The sequence below is a fragment of the Crocodylus porosus genome, unplaced genomic scaffold, assembly GCF_001723895.1.
Source record: "Crocodylus porosus isolate Cpor-Errol unplaced genomic scaffold, CroPor_comp1, whole genome shotgun sequence".
NCBI classification, from domain to species: Eukaryota; Metazoa; Chordata; order Crocodylia; family Crocodylidae; genus Crocodylus; species Crocodylus porosus.
In genome coordinates this window covers 24,349,850-24,361,915 of record NW_017728918.1, presented here as the reverse complement: position 1 = coordinate 24,361,915, position 12,066 = coordinate 24,349,850, and the positions used below count along the sequence as shown (strand labels likewise).

The 12,066-nt window shown below is 44.1% G+C and overlaps 1 protein-coding gene across 3 annotated transcripts in view; it reads right to left on the bottom strand.

Moving 5' to 3' along the window:
* Window positions 1–3,549: 3,549 nt before the first annotated feature.
* The window catches only part of E2F6 (E2F transcription factor 6), a 17,487-nt gene continuing 8,970 nt past the window's right edge, over window positions 3,550–12,066 (bottom strand). For 2 of the 3 annotated variants that reach the window (XM_019537398.1, XM_019537399.1), the window contains exons 7-8: window positions 11,857–11,983; window positions 8,683–11,396 (exon numbers count right to left, since the gene is read on the bottom strand). In XM_019537398.1, coding sequence (XP_019392943.1) covers window positions 9,647–11,396; window positions 11,857–11,983 — 1,877 coding nt within the window. In that variant the 3' untranslated portion in view covers window positions 8,683–9,646. Of the gene's footprint in view, window positions 4,324–8,682; window positions 11,397–11,856; window positions 11,984–12,066 lie in introns of those variants that run through there. The other variant, XM_019537400.1, reaches the window with a different exon arrangement.

The window sequence follows — 12,066 nt, the reverse complement described above, 5'->3', positions numbered from 1 at the left end:
GATGAACACCTTGCTGGGGTTGTTTGACCCCAGTATTATTTCCTGCCATGGCAGGGGGTTGGACTAGCTGATCTACTCAGGTCCCTTCCGACCCTAGAAACTATGAAACTATGAGAACAAGAAACTGAGGCCTTTTCTATAACCAGGTTAACTAAATTCAGTGGCTGGTGATGAAATTAAGCAATCTACCTATTTGCACGAATTAAAATTAGTCCTAGCCAAACAAATCCATTTTTATACTAGTTGAACTTAACTGTCTTATAACTTAGTAATAGCCTCATTGAAAATGTTTTCAAAGTGTTGGAATTGGTATATGTACAGGCACCTGTCAGAGCGTATTATTTTTTTTAAGTACTTTTGATGCCAAATCATATTGATTTCAATACTTGTATTTACATTTGAAGACCTTGAGCATCTTTTCTCTCCTGTTTTAAAGCCAAATAAGGTCTCAACTGGCAAAAAGTACTGTTTTGCTCCAATTTTGGAGTCTACAGAAGCATATTTTATAATCATGCATTCTAGTTGTGTCTATCCCTGCCTAATGCAATTAGAGATGTTCAGTCATTCAGTAGTGGAATTGAATTAATAAAAGCTTAAACATTTCTCTCTCTGAAAAACTATAAACTGAAGAGCTATGAATGTAGCCTGGGCTGTGTGTTTCCTTGCTCTTTCTGTAGCCCCAAGGTCTCTGGGATTTACCGTCCACAATCACAGTAGCAGGACTCTCAGGGTTGTGTGTCACTTTATCTTCCTGCTTTCAGGTGCTTCTGGGATTTGTAGTCTAGTCACAGCAGCACTAAGTTTTAGCAGGACAGAGCAGCTCTGTACTCAGGGGAAGGTGAGTTTAACCCCTCTCCTTGGCCCCAGCTGGGGCTTGCCTGGAGGGGCCAGTGAGCCAGCCCTCACTGCCCCAGCTAGGGAGCAGAGGGGCAGGGTTAGCCCTGCTCTCTGGAGCAAACACCATAGTCCAGGACAGCCCAGGGCTGAAAAGCATGCTGGGGAACTCTGATTTCACTTGAACCAGGAAGGGGTCTAGGACAGAAGCTTCATAAACCGGTTTGACTTAAATCAATCAAATCTGATACTACATTCAACCAGGCTTATCTTAAAGCAGTTTCAGCCATTTTGAAAGCAGCTTATACTCACTGACCTTCTGTTCTGTTACAATTTTAAACCAGTTTCTGATCACTTAAACCAATTTATGTGTAATGTACATCTCTGGCCCAGAGGCCTTGGAGTTCAGATGCCCCTGACTCTTGCTTGCTCTTAGCCAAAGGGCCAAATGCCACAAAATTGTGCAGTCCCACATTTGGGGAAACTCACAGGGGTCAGCCTGCCCAGAGTACAAAGGACATTTATCCTTGGAAAACCACCTTCCCATATTCCCCTGATAATTTCATAGCTTTACACTATTTCTTAATTGTGTTTTCTCTCACACTGTAGATAAAAAAGCAATACAAGTAGTAAGAAAAGTAAATAAATAAGTAACAAAAATGTACAGAGGGGTTGTCAAACTTACATTGAAGTATTTATAAGATGGTGATGTTGCTTTTAGTAGCATGACCAGGACAGGCCAATCATCCCACGTGCCAAGTTGGTAGTGGGGAGGGGGACAAAAAAAACCCCAGCAACCGGTGCTGGCAACCACACTATTGTGATTATGCAGGCAGCGCAGCAGCAACTGGAAGTCATTGCTGTCCCAGTGCCCTGGGCACTCATCTGCTTCACTAAACAGCTGCTTGTTCCTTATTTCACACTGAACAGTACTGTGAAGTCATGTTAACAAGAGCTCATCCTAATGCACAAGTTTTGGATTTCCTTGTTCTTTTAATAAGCGTTGCTTATGTCTCACCAAAGCAGACAAGGCTGCCACCTGGAGGGAGATGTCTTATTCTGCTGGAATTCTCCTAAAACCTTGCACCTTAATTTAATCTGGTGTCTACCCATTTGTTCCTCTACCCAAGACAATTTTCCAGCCTCAAGATAATATAAGCTATCTTGTCTCATTTAATATTTGACTCCTGACCTTTTACGATGGCCTTCCCCTCACCATCCCTGTTGTAATTATGTTAAGTGCACTTGTAGGTCCACCCCTTCCCATCGCTGCATGGCTTCTACTGTAGATCACAGCAGTATAGGAAAGAAAACTTCTACAGGAATGACATGACATTAGAGTAAGACTTGAAGTTTCAAGGCTTCACATTAAGAAAATGTTTTCCATTCATTGTTGTTCGATCTTCATTTAGTTGTGTTTAAATGATTATAGATCCAGCTGTTTCTACCTTCATTTAAACCGGGACTGTCAAGTGTACAGCCTGTTGAGCCCTGCCATCTGATCTCCCATAGTGCCCCTAGGTCTGATCAACACTACCTGGGATATAGCCCATGCCCACAGTGTAGCACCAGTCTGCAGGCCAGATCAGGTCTTTGGATCCCCTCCCCCTTCTCCAGTATATCTGATCTGGTGGCTACTGTAGTCGGTGTGAGACCTGTGCTGCGTGAAGTGTGGGTCCCAAAGCAGTTGGAATGGGTGCCTTGTGCAGCAGTCTGGCCAGAGCAGAAGCTGTGCTGCTTACAGTGGATACCTGGTGCCACACATGGCACCTGATCCAGCACCAGAAGGTCCAGAACCCTCACTTGACATGGCGCTTATGGGTGCTACATGCAGCACAGGTCCCCGGCTGGCTGGAGCAGGCACCACATGCAGCACAGTCCCAGAGCTCATTGGGCAAGCAACATATGCAGTGTGGTGGCCATGGCCATGGCTTCTGCTTCGGCCAGACAGCTCTGGTTATACAGTAGCATTTCAGCAGCTAGAAAATGGCAATTCTGTTTTTGATCTTCATCTAGTTTAGGAAAAAAAACTCTGATTACAGTTGAAGACTAATTCCTCATGCATGATTTCAAACGAGCCTTCATATGCAAGCAGATTTTATACCAGTGGTGCTCACCTCATCTGTTTTGCAGGCACTGTCAGTTAGCTTGCAGGGCTCCCCACTGCTCTAAAATTTAGTGATGGGGAACTGTGGTAGTGTTAACTGGTGGAGCTCCAGGCACCTTGGCAGTTAATACTACAAACACTGGTCAGGTGGGCCAGATGATACAGACCCATCTTTGAAAATCCCTTGTCTACACAATAATAAAATGAAAGGGAATTTTACTATTGTTGGCAACCTAAGCCAACTCATTGGGAAACTAATCTCAGAATAACATATTTTCCTTAAATATTTACTTCCTATTGCTTTTCATTTTTAAACTAAAGAAACAATTCTAAATAATTTAGTAAGTTTTGCCTGGTGACATTATAAAAAAGCAGCTGTTAAGCTGAAGCACTTTTCGTTAAGTTCTAGGCACATGCAGCAACCTTAAGCGATCATCACTGGTTATAGTCAACTTGACAGTGCCATGCTATTGGCATGACAAAGTAGTAGTTAGTATGTCTATGCAATGAAAGCATTTCCTATACAGTGTTTATATCAGGCAAAAATTACACCTTGCAAACAGACTTTGCATTTATTTGAAGACAAAGCTAAGAAATTACGATCAGACTGACCACTTCACTATTTACAAGTTTATTTCAGGTTTTGCTGTACAAAGGCAGAAGTGCGATTCATCTAGTCAATAAATCTACAACGACGATCTAAATATGATACAGATATGTACATAAAAGCCACTTCAACTTCAATGTTCAAACCACAGTTACATGCAGAGCTGGATGCAAATAATGCAAACAGCATCTACACAGTATAAGGCATAGCTTCACATTTTCATGATGTTCACAAGTTTTAGTCTCAAGTACAAGACTTTCAATGCAACAGTTCTCCATCCTTACATTTCACAAATGTAGTGACAGTGCAGCTTCAGAATTAAAAGTGCATTTTTCAATTATGTACATTCTACTAAGATCACATTTTGGTTTTTTTGTTCCAAACTGTTTTAACACAGAACCTACATTTTTGGAAGCAATTTTTTGTCCATAAAAAAAATAAATTTACAGTCATTTCAATTATTTCGTAAACAAAACTAGGTCATTTCCCCAAAATGCTGCATAGCACACATAAGTCTAAAAACACAAGCTCTGAAAAATGGACTCCTTGAATTGCCTGCCTGCCTTTAAATTCTGAAAGACTGAAATTTTGTGAAACACTTAACTGAGTTATTGCTGTTTGGAAGTTTGAAAAATTTATATTCCAAGCTGAACACATTCAGTCCCAAAGCTGCTACTTTTATGAGTTCTGGAACACAGATATTCATAATAATCTACCCAGGATTTTAGGCGATAATGGTTTCTTCACTTTTCTCAAGTTGCTTTTGGAGATCTCACTGTAAAAGGGAGATAAAAAGAGAACTTTTATTCTCTTTCAGAGGATGTTCTTATTTCTGAAAACTAAGTATTTGTACCCATATATATATAGTTACTGTACTACATAGAGCTGGAAAATTTACACATGGATCTACCGCCCTTCCTACCATACTAGAGATCATAAAGATTTCAAGAAGAGAGTTGGATCCACACAAAAGAATGTAAGTGCTAATAACCACAGCAACAGGGAAGCAGAGAGAAAAAGTGTAAGACAAACAAGAAAAAAATATTCTTTAAATATAACCGTTTATTTGAATAGCTTACAGAAACAGGCAGTAGTTAGACTTATATCTGTGTTAATTGTTCAAGAATAAACTCATGGTGTACTGCATGACTTAAAAGACTGTAATACTTCTTAAAGTTTCAAAAATGTTTCACATAAATGCTTAATTCAAGGTTTCCTGTATCTTAGCCCCCCCTTACATAACAGGTACATGCAAACAACTGGTTAACTGCTCAATTACTTTGAGACCAGCTCCATGTGCAAAGTACCTAAACATACCATAAAAAGCTCCAACCAGCTATGAAGTTAGACCTGAAAATGTGTACAAACTTTACAGCTGATTGCTATCCAACTCAAATTTGCACCTGCAGCAGGGTCTCCCCATCAGGTGAGAGGGCTCTCATCTGCAGAGATGTGCAGTGCCCAGCTGAGACTAGAAACTGAGGGGACTCAGCCCCAGCAGCCGCCAATTCTGGTTCCTAGGAGCACGCAGACCTTGAGTCTTGCAGGTGTGGTTACTGGATTCCAGCAGCATACTTCCAAGTGCCAGGACCCAGCTGGGTCCTGGCAGCCACGAGGTGCGGCTGTAATCTCCAGTCCCAGGGGTCTGGGAAACCCCTGGGGCTGAGAGGCTGCAGCAGTCAAATTGGGCTTCTCCTGCACTGGCAATAAGGCATGATGGGATTTGATGCCCACAATCACACCTCCTGCCATGCACATGTACATACCAGTCTTTTGGCAAAAATATCAGAAACTCTGCCACACTGGATCACTCATCTAGTCAAACTATTACAACATGGTTGACACTTCAGAGTCTACCTGGCCAAGTGAACTAGCTCTTGGAGACACACCAATGGCCTCTCTTAGGGATCAGTACTGGTACCTCTCCTTTTCAATCTGTACATTAATGATCTGCCTGCGACTAGCTCACAAAAAATTGTTTATGCTGATGAGAGCCCCTTTGCCACTCAAGCTTGTGACTTTAAGTGTGGAAGTCACACTTGATGGAGACACGAGACTGATGTCAGAGTACTGCCTAAAATGGCGCCTCAAACTGAATATCTCAAAGACTGAATCCAGTGTTTCTCATCTGCTTAGTGCCAGTGCTAATCTTGACATCACTATCACTTTTAACAGTCAGCCTCTCAAATTCAAAATGCATCCAATTTATCTTTGTGTTTCACCCTTGACCAGATTTTAACTTATAAATCACATCTCCAGAAAACTGCTTTGAAAATTAAAACAAGGAATAACCTACCTGCCAAACTTGTAGGCTCCACTGGGGGTGCCAATCCCTCCACACTACATTCATTTACTCTGTGTTTTCAGTTGCAGAATACTGTCCCCTGTATAGGCTTGTTCATCACACAACTAGTGGACCCCCAACCACATGCTACAATGCATCTTGTGTCAGGCACACTGTGCCCCACTCCACTCCACTCCCATTGTTACCAGTCCTCAGTAACATTGTTTCCCCTCATTTCCACCGCACAAATGCTGAAACAAATTTACTAGCCAGACTCAGGAATAATCCTACACTGCCAGTGCACTGAGACATATTCCACCCACAAATAGCTTGGCTTCCCTCAAGAAACCCAATATGGTCCACACTTTGACTTTTCCTGACTTAATGGCATGAAGAATGGTCAGCACAAGCACAGTCAATCAACTGCATTATCTCTGACCATCAGTAAACCAAGATTTAAGTGGCCACCCTGTTATTGGGCACTTCTCAAGCATTTTTGAATTGGATAGGGTCACTGTGCCTCAAACCTATACCAATGGGTCCTCCACAAAGACAAATGCCCTTGCAGACAAGTTCAAACCATGTCCCACATTGCTGACTTACAATGCTACCTGGTGGCCTTCAGGCTCCTCACATTGGTGATGACATTGCCTTAAGATGGCTGAAACAAATGTGCCAAAACCAAATACACTAAATAAGTGGCAGCAGGCACCATTGTGTGGATCAAGAATTAGATCCCATTGTGCCTTCACATGTACATGTAGAGAGGGTCCTTACTCGGATGCATTTTAGAATGCTTTATGCAAAACTGTAACATCAATATATTTAGACTTATAATCTCCATCATCAAGGTGGATAAGGAGTTCAGATTTATTGTGATGGGCAAATAGTATAAAGCAGCAGCTGACAGCCTTTACAAGCCACAGACCAGAACAGTAAGACTCCAGTATGATATGGGCCAGGGGGACCTTTGCCTGCACCTTCAGTAGCCAGATAGCTGGGAGCTATGCCTGCACTGCCACTTCTCTCTTACCTATATTTCCACAGATGCAGCTTCCATCCCCAACAGAGCTTTCTACCAGTGGGAAGCTGCATCTGTTTTGCCACTACTTCTTCCCAACCTATTCCCTTGGCCTCCTGGCTGTGATGCAGATGCAGCTGGGGAAGAAGGGACAGGGAGAAGTGGCAGCCATGCAGGTGCAACTTTCAGCTACCTGGACCTGGCACAGCTTTTAAATGCCTTGTGTGGCATAGGCACAGATAAAGTTCTGCAGTCTGGATTCAGTGGCTCTGTGGGCCGCAGTCCTCTGATGTAATGTGCAAGGAAAAAGAGAATTCAACTCAGAAATCGTTATAGAAATTTGTTACATTCTGAACAATAAGACACATTGATGAATGGTGACACTGTTAAAAGCAGCTGCATAATTGAAAAACTTAAGTATCTGGATAGTTTTGAAGGTATAATTAGGAAACTTTTGAAGTTGTTTAAAAAAAAAGAAAAAAAAATCTGTAAACTCTTCTTTCCATAGCAGCTTTAATCCCATTTGTGTAGGAACATCCAACACATTGGGAGTTGGACTAGATGACCTCCTGAGGTCCCTTTCAACCCTAACTTTCTATGATTCTATGAGAATTTTAAAGAAGATTAGCAATATCATGGCATACAGCAAGTAAACTAAAATGTTGCTAATCCACAATTTCTTCTCTATATTAAGTACAGAAATCCTGGATTCCTTGATTAAGTACATGATCATTTTTTATTCCTTAAAAAGTTATTAAGTCTCCATACACAACAAACTTAGGACTTCTTTTTCCTGTTTTTCAAAATGTTAAAAACTCACTCCAGTAGCTTTAACTTTTAGTGGAAGAGGAGGACAGGAGAGGAGCTGCTTTAAGGGAAATGGCTGGAACAGAATTATGTCAACAAAACCCCATTATAAACAGAATAATGTCATCAGCAGGGAACCTGGCTTTTTCTGTTAAAAGAAATCCTAAATTCTCCGATAAAGCCCCCCAAATCTGTGTTTTTCTGTGATTAAAATGAAATGCCACTGTGGGGGTATGGTATGTGCATCTATCAGTTGAACTCAATGTTTTATTCATGTATTTACAATTTTAAAGCAATTTGAAAGTTTACCAGTGCCTCAGTCATTACAGTAAAATAAATTCTAAATACCTTATGATGGACATTCAGAGCTCTGCCTGCCACCTTCAGTTACCAGGATGCAGGTCCAGCTGTGGTTGTCCCCCCTGCTGCTTTTTGACACTGAGCAGCCCTGATATGCCATTGCCTCTCATTCCCAAGACACAACCCCTCCCAGCCCTGCTGGTGCCCCTCACTCCTGACCCACAGCCCCTGCTTACCCCCCACTCGCTCCCTCCCGGCAGCAGCTCCCCCACGCACCAGGACACAGGTCCAACTGTGGCTGTGCCCTCTGCTGCTTTATGGTACTGAGCAGCTCAGACATGCCAGTGCCCTGCCCATACTGTTGCCCTTTGCTCCCAAGCCACAGCCCCTCCAACCCTACCAGTGCCCCTGACTCTTGATCCACAGCCCCTGCCCGTCCCACACTTGCTCCTTCCCTGCAGCAGGTCTCTACCCTGCACCAGGACACGGGTCCAGCTTTAGCCACCCCCCTTGCAGCTTTGTGGCTCTGAGCAGTGCTGGCCTCTGCTGTTCTGCTCCCTGTGCCTGTTGGCAGCAATAAGAGTCAGATTCAAGTTGGGAGAGGAAGAGGGAAGGGTGCAAAATAAGTTTAGTTTTGGCTTGAGGCTCCACCCAGAAACCTGGGATAACTAGATTTAAATTGGGTTATCCTAAATGAATAGAATTCTCCCTTGCAAGCAACATACCAACAAAACCAAGGTTTATTATAGGACAAATAGAAAAGAAACATAAAGTACAGCTTAAAGCACTTTTAAACTTTAAGGCTTACGTTCTATAGTCCAGCCCCACCTGGGTTTTCCACTCTCCTCAGCCTTCCTGGGGACACTCAATCATTCCAGGGACTCCTGGCCCTTCTCCCTGGGTCTATTGGGACCTCCATCTCCCCTACAGTCCTGCCCACATTCCAAAAGATGTTACCTGGCCAGCAGAAGACCATCTGCTCTACCTTCTGGCTGGGGCTTAGACTGCTAGCCCCACTCCTAAACTGTCACGTGACTGGCCTGACTGCCAGCAGCTTCCCCATAGAGTAGCTCCTGAAGTCTGATTTGCTCCTGAAGTGGCAGGTGCCAGGAGGGCCCTGCCACACCCTACCCCACCCCTCTGTGAGCTTCTACCAAACCCGAGCACTCTGGACTTAGGAGGTCGACCCAAGTGGGGGGAGCCCTGGGGCCTACCACCCTATACCTGCCTCACCCTAACTACCTGGATAGAGGGGCCACCAGTGTGCCCTGTAAGCTGCTCCGGGGACATGGCTCCTCAGTGAGCTGCTGAGGTGTGCTGCTGGGATTCACTGGGCTGCAAGTTGCTCCTGGGGGGGTCCCTGCTCAACTAATTGCTGGTGTGCACCAGCCCTTGCTGTGATTCAAGCTGCTCCTGGGGGGCAGTCCTACCCCTCGGTGAGCTGCTGGGGTATGTTGGTCCTTGCTCCTACCTGAAGGCTGTTAATCTCTGCTAGTCACTGGACCCTGGAGCAGAATCAAAGACTCTGCAGAAGAAACTCGCTGGCTGGGCCTTTCAAGTACAGAATTAATACCTGTAAGGTATTCTTCCTCTTAAATAAACAAAGTCCTCAGGCTAGTCCAGGGCTCTGCCCGAAGTTCTAGCTGCTTGTTTTTAAAAATGCACAGAAAATTTAATCGCTTTGAGTTAGTCTGGGTTGTTAAAATAGAGTTGCAGTATTCCAGCCACATTTTCCTCTTTCAGAGACTGGTGTTGAGCACTGAAAAGAATCTCAAGTTTGCTGAAACTTCTTTCTACACCAACTGAATTTACAGTCAGTTGGAGGAGAACCACCGCGTATTTTGCCAGGTTGGGAACGTGATCTTCAACAGCCATCCAGAACTGAATGGGATCCTCAACATCTACAAACCCATCTTTGACAAGACCTAAATACACTGGCCATTCCATATTGCATTCACTGGACAGCTTTAATTCCGGTTTCACAGTTTCATAATCTGTATAAACAGCGCCAATTTGTTTAGGATCCAGCGCACGAACAGCACGGAGAAAATCAATTGCTGGCTGTTTACTTTTTACGTTGTACTGCCTTAGTTTATCAGCAGTGCTTTGAGCTGCTGTGGACCCTTTTGCATTATCAGTAGATGATGCAAGATGCTCTAGCCATGAAATTAAATCCAGGACAGTGTTGTACACCTTGTGTATTTGACGTTTTTGGGACTCTAAAATGTTCAGTGCTGTCACCAGGCGCCCACAGTTTTCTGCAATATACTTCAGGTCAGTGTGCAAGTCTTCTACCGCTAACAGGTTAGCTAGTTCTTGCAGAACAGATGCATCCCCTTGTTCTGTTCGTTCATACTCCACAAACCCATGGTAGAGCTGATAGTGTTGTGCATGGTACTTTACACAATTGAACCATGTATTCCACCTGGTCACAACTGGCTTGGGTGGAAGTGTTGGTGAATCAACACTCTGTTCCTTCAGGTACCTCAAGAACCGTGCACGACAACCTGGAGCGTTCGCTAAAAGTGACTTCATCAAAGCCACTAAGTGATCCACCTGCTTGAAGGCATCTCGCCAAGTATTTCCTGCCAGAGCTACTATATGTGCATAGCAACAAATGTGTACACAGTTTAACCACAGATTGCGAAGCACATCATTCCAAGCCTTCACCATGTAGCTTGTGCTGTCTGTTACAAATGTTAATATTCGCTCAAGTGGGATGCTGAATTCCACCATACAAGAAATCAAGGCTTGTGAAATCGTGGCATGATTAACTTTCCCCAGGCACACTGTCTTTACCAGCTGTGGTGCAGGAATGTCAGCATGCTTAGGAGGACGTACCTTGAGCACCTGAAATAAAATGTTGAAAACTGGTCTATTTTGGAAGTCAGCTGTTTCATCGGCGATCACGGCAATGAAGTTTCCCTCAAAGTCATTAATAAGGCGCTGTTTTTCCTCTTCAAAAAGAGCTGGTAGGTGAGAATAAAACTTGTTGGACTTGGGAATAGCACTGCCTCCCTTAATGTGCTTGCTCAAAAAATCCCTGACAACAGGTAAATCCATTTTATGCAGAGGAAAGTCTGCTTTTAAACACATTCGAAAAAAATCTAAAGTGACAGTGTCACAGTGGTCTTTGGCAACTGTAGAACTCTGGAATGGTACAGTCACAGTGCATTGTTTCTTTAATGTTGCCAATGGCCCTGCAGTTTCAGCGTCTTCTCTTTGTCTCTTTTCATTCTGTTTATGCTTAGCGCTTTCGACGTGTTCTACAATCGTCTGCTTTCGAACGTGATCTACAGCCTTGCTGCATGCAGTGCAGAATAGCACAGAACCATCAGTGTGAAATTTATCCTTGCCAAACTGAGCGACACGTTCTTTAGGGGTGACTCTTGCCCTCCTTGGCATCTTTTCTAGACTTGAATGCGATGTCCGGAGGCTGAAGTAAAATTTGAGATGCATCAAAACACGAGTCCCTGTACATAGGGACCGAACTCAATTCATGATTGCATTTTTTTCATGGAAAAAGTGAAATCAAGCATTTTCCATGGAAAAAAGCAAGGAAGCTGCATGATTTTGTTGGGGTTGGGGGCAAAACAGGACTTTCCAGTTCCAAGCAGAAAAGGTGGGAAGCCTTCCCACCCTAGAACGAAGTGCAGCAAGCCCCAATGGAGCCTTGGAACACAGGGGCAGGGGACTGCCAGGTGCCAGCTGGCACTGCCCAGGCACAGGCCATACCCCCAATGCAGAGGAAAGCAAAATGCCCCCAGTCTGCACCAATCTGACCAGGGGAAAATTCATTCCTGACCCCAATGCAGCATCAGTCTGACCCTGTAGCCAGGACCCTCCAGGGGTGAGAATCTCAGCAGGAGCACATCCCCGACCGGTGGCTGACCAACCTCTTCTTGAACACCTCCAGTGTTGGAGAGTTCACAGCTTCCCTGGGTGTCTGTTCCACTGCCCCCTGCTCTAATTGGGAGTCGGTAACAGCAGCCTCCCAGGCGCTGCTGGCTTTCTCCCTCGGCTCTTGGGGGAGAAAAAGAAAAAAAAAAAAGTAAAAGCAGAAACCTCCCATCACATACTTCTCCTCCGGTCCTTGGAGGAGGAAA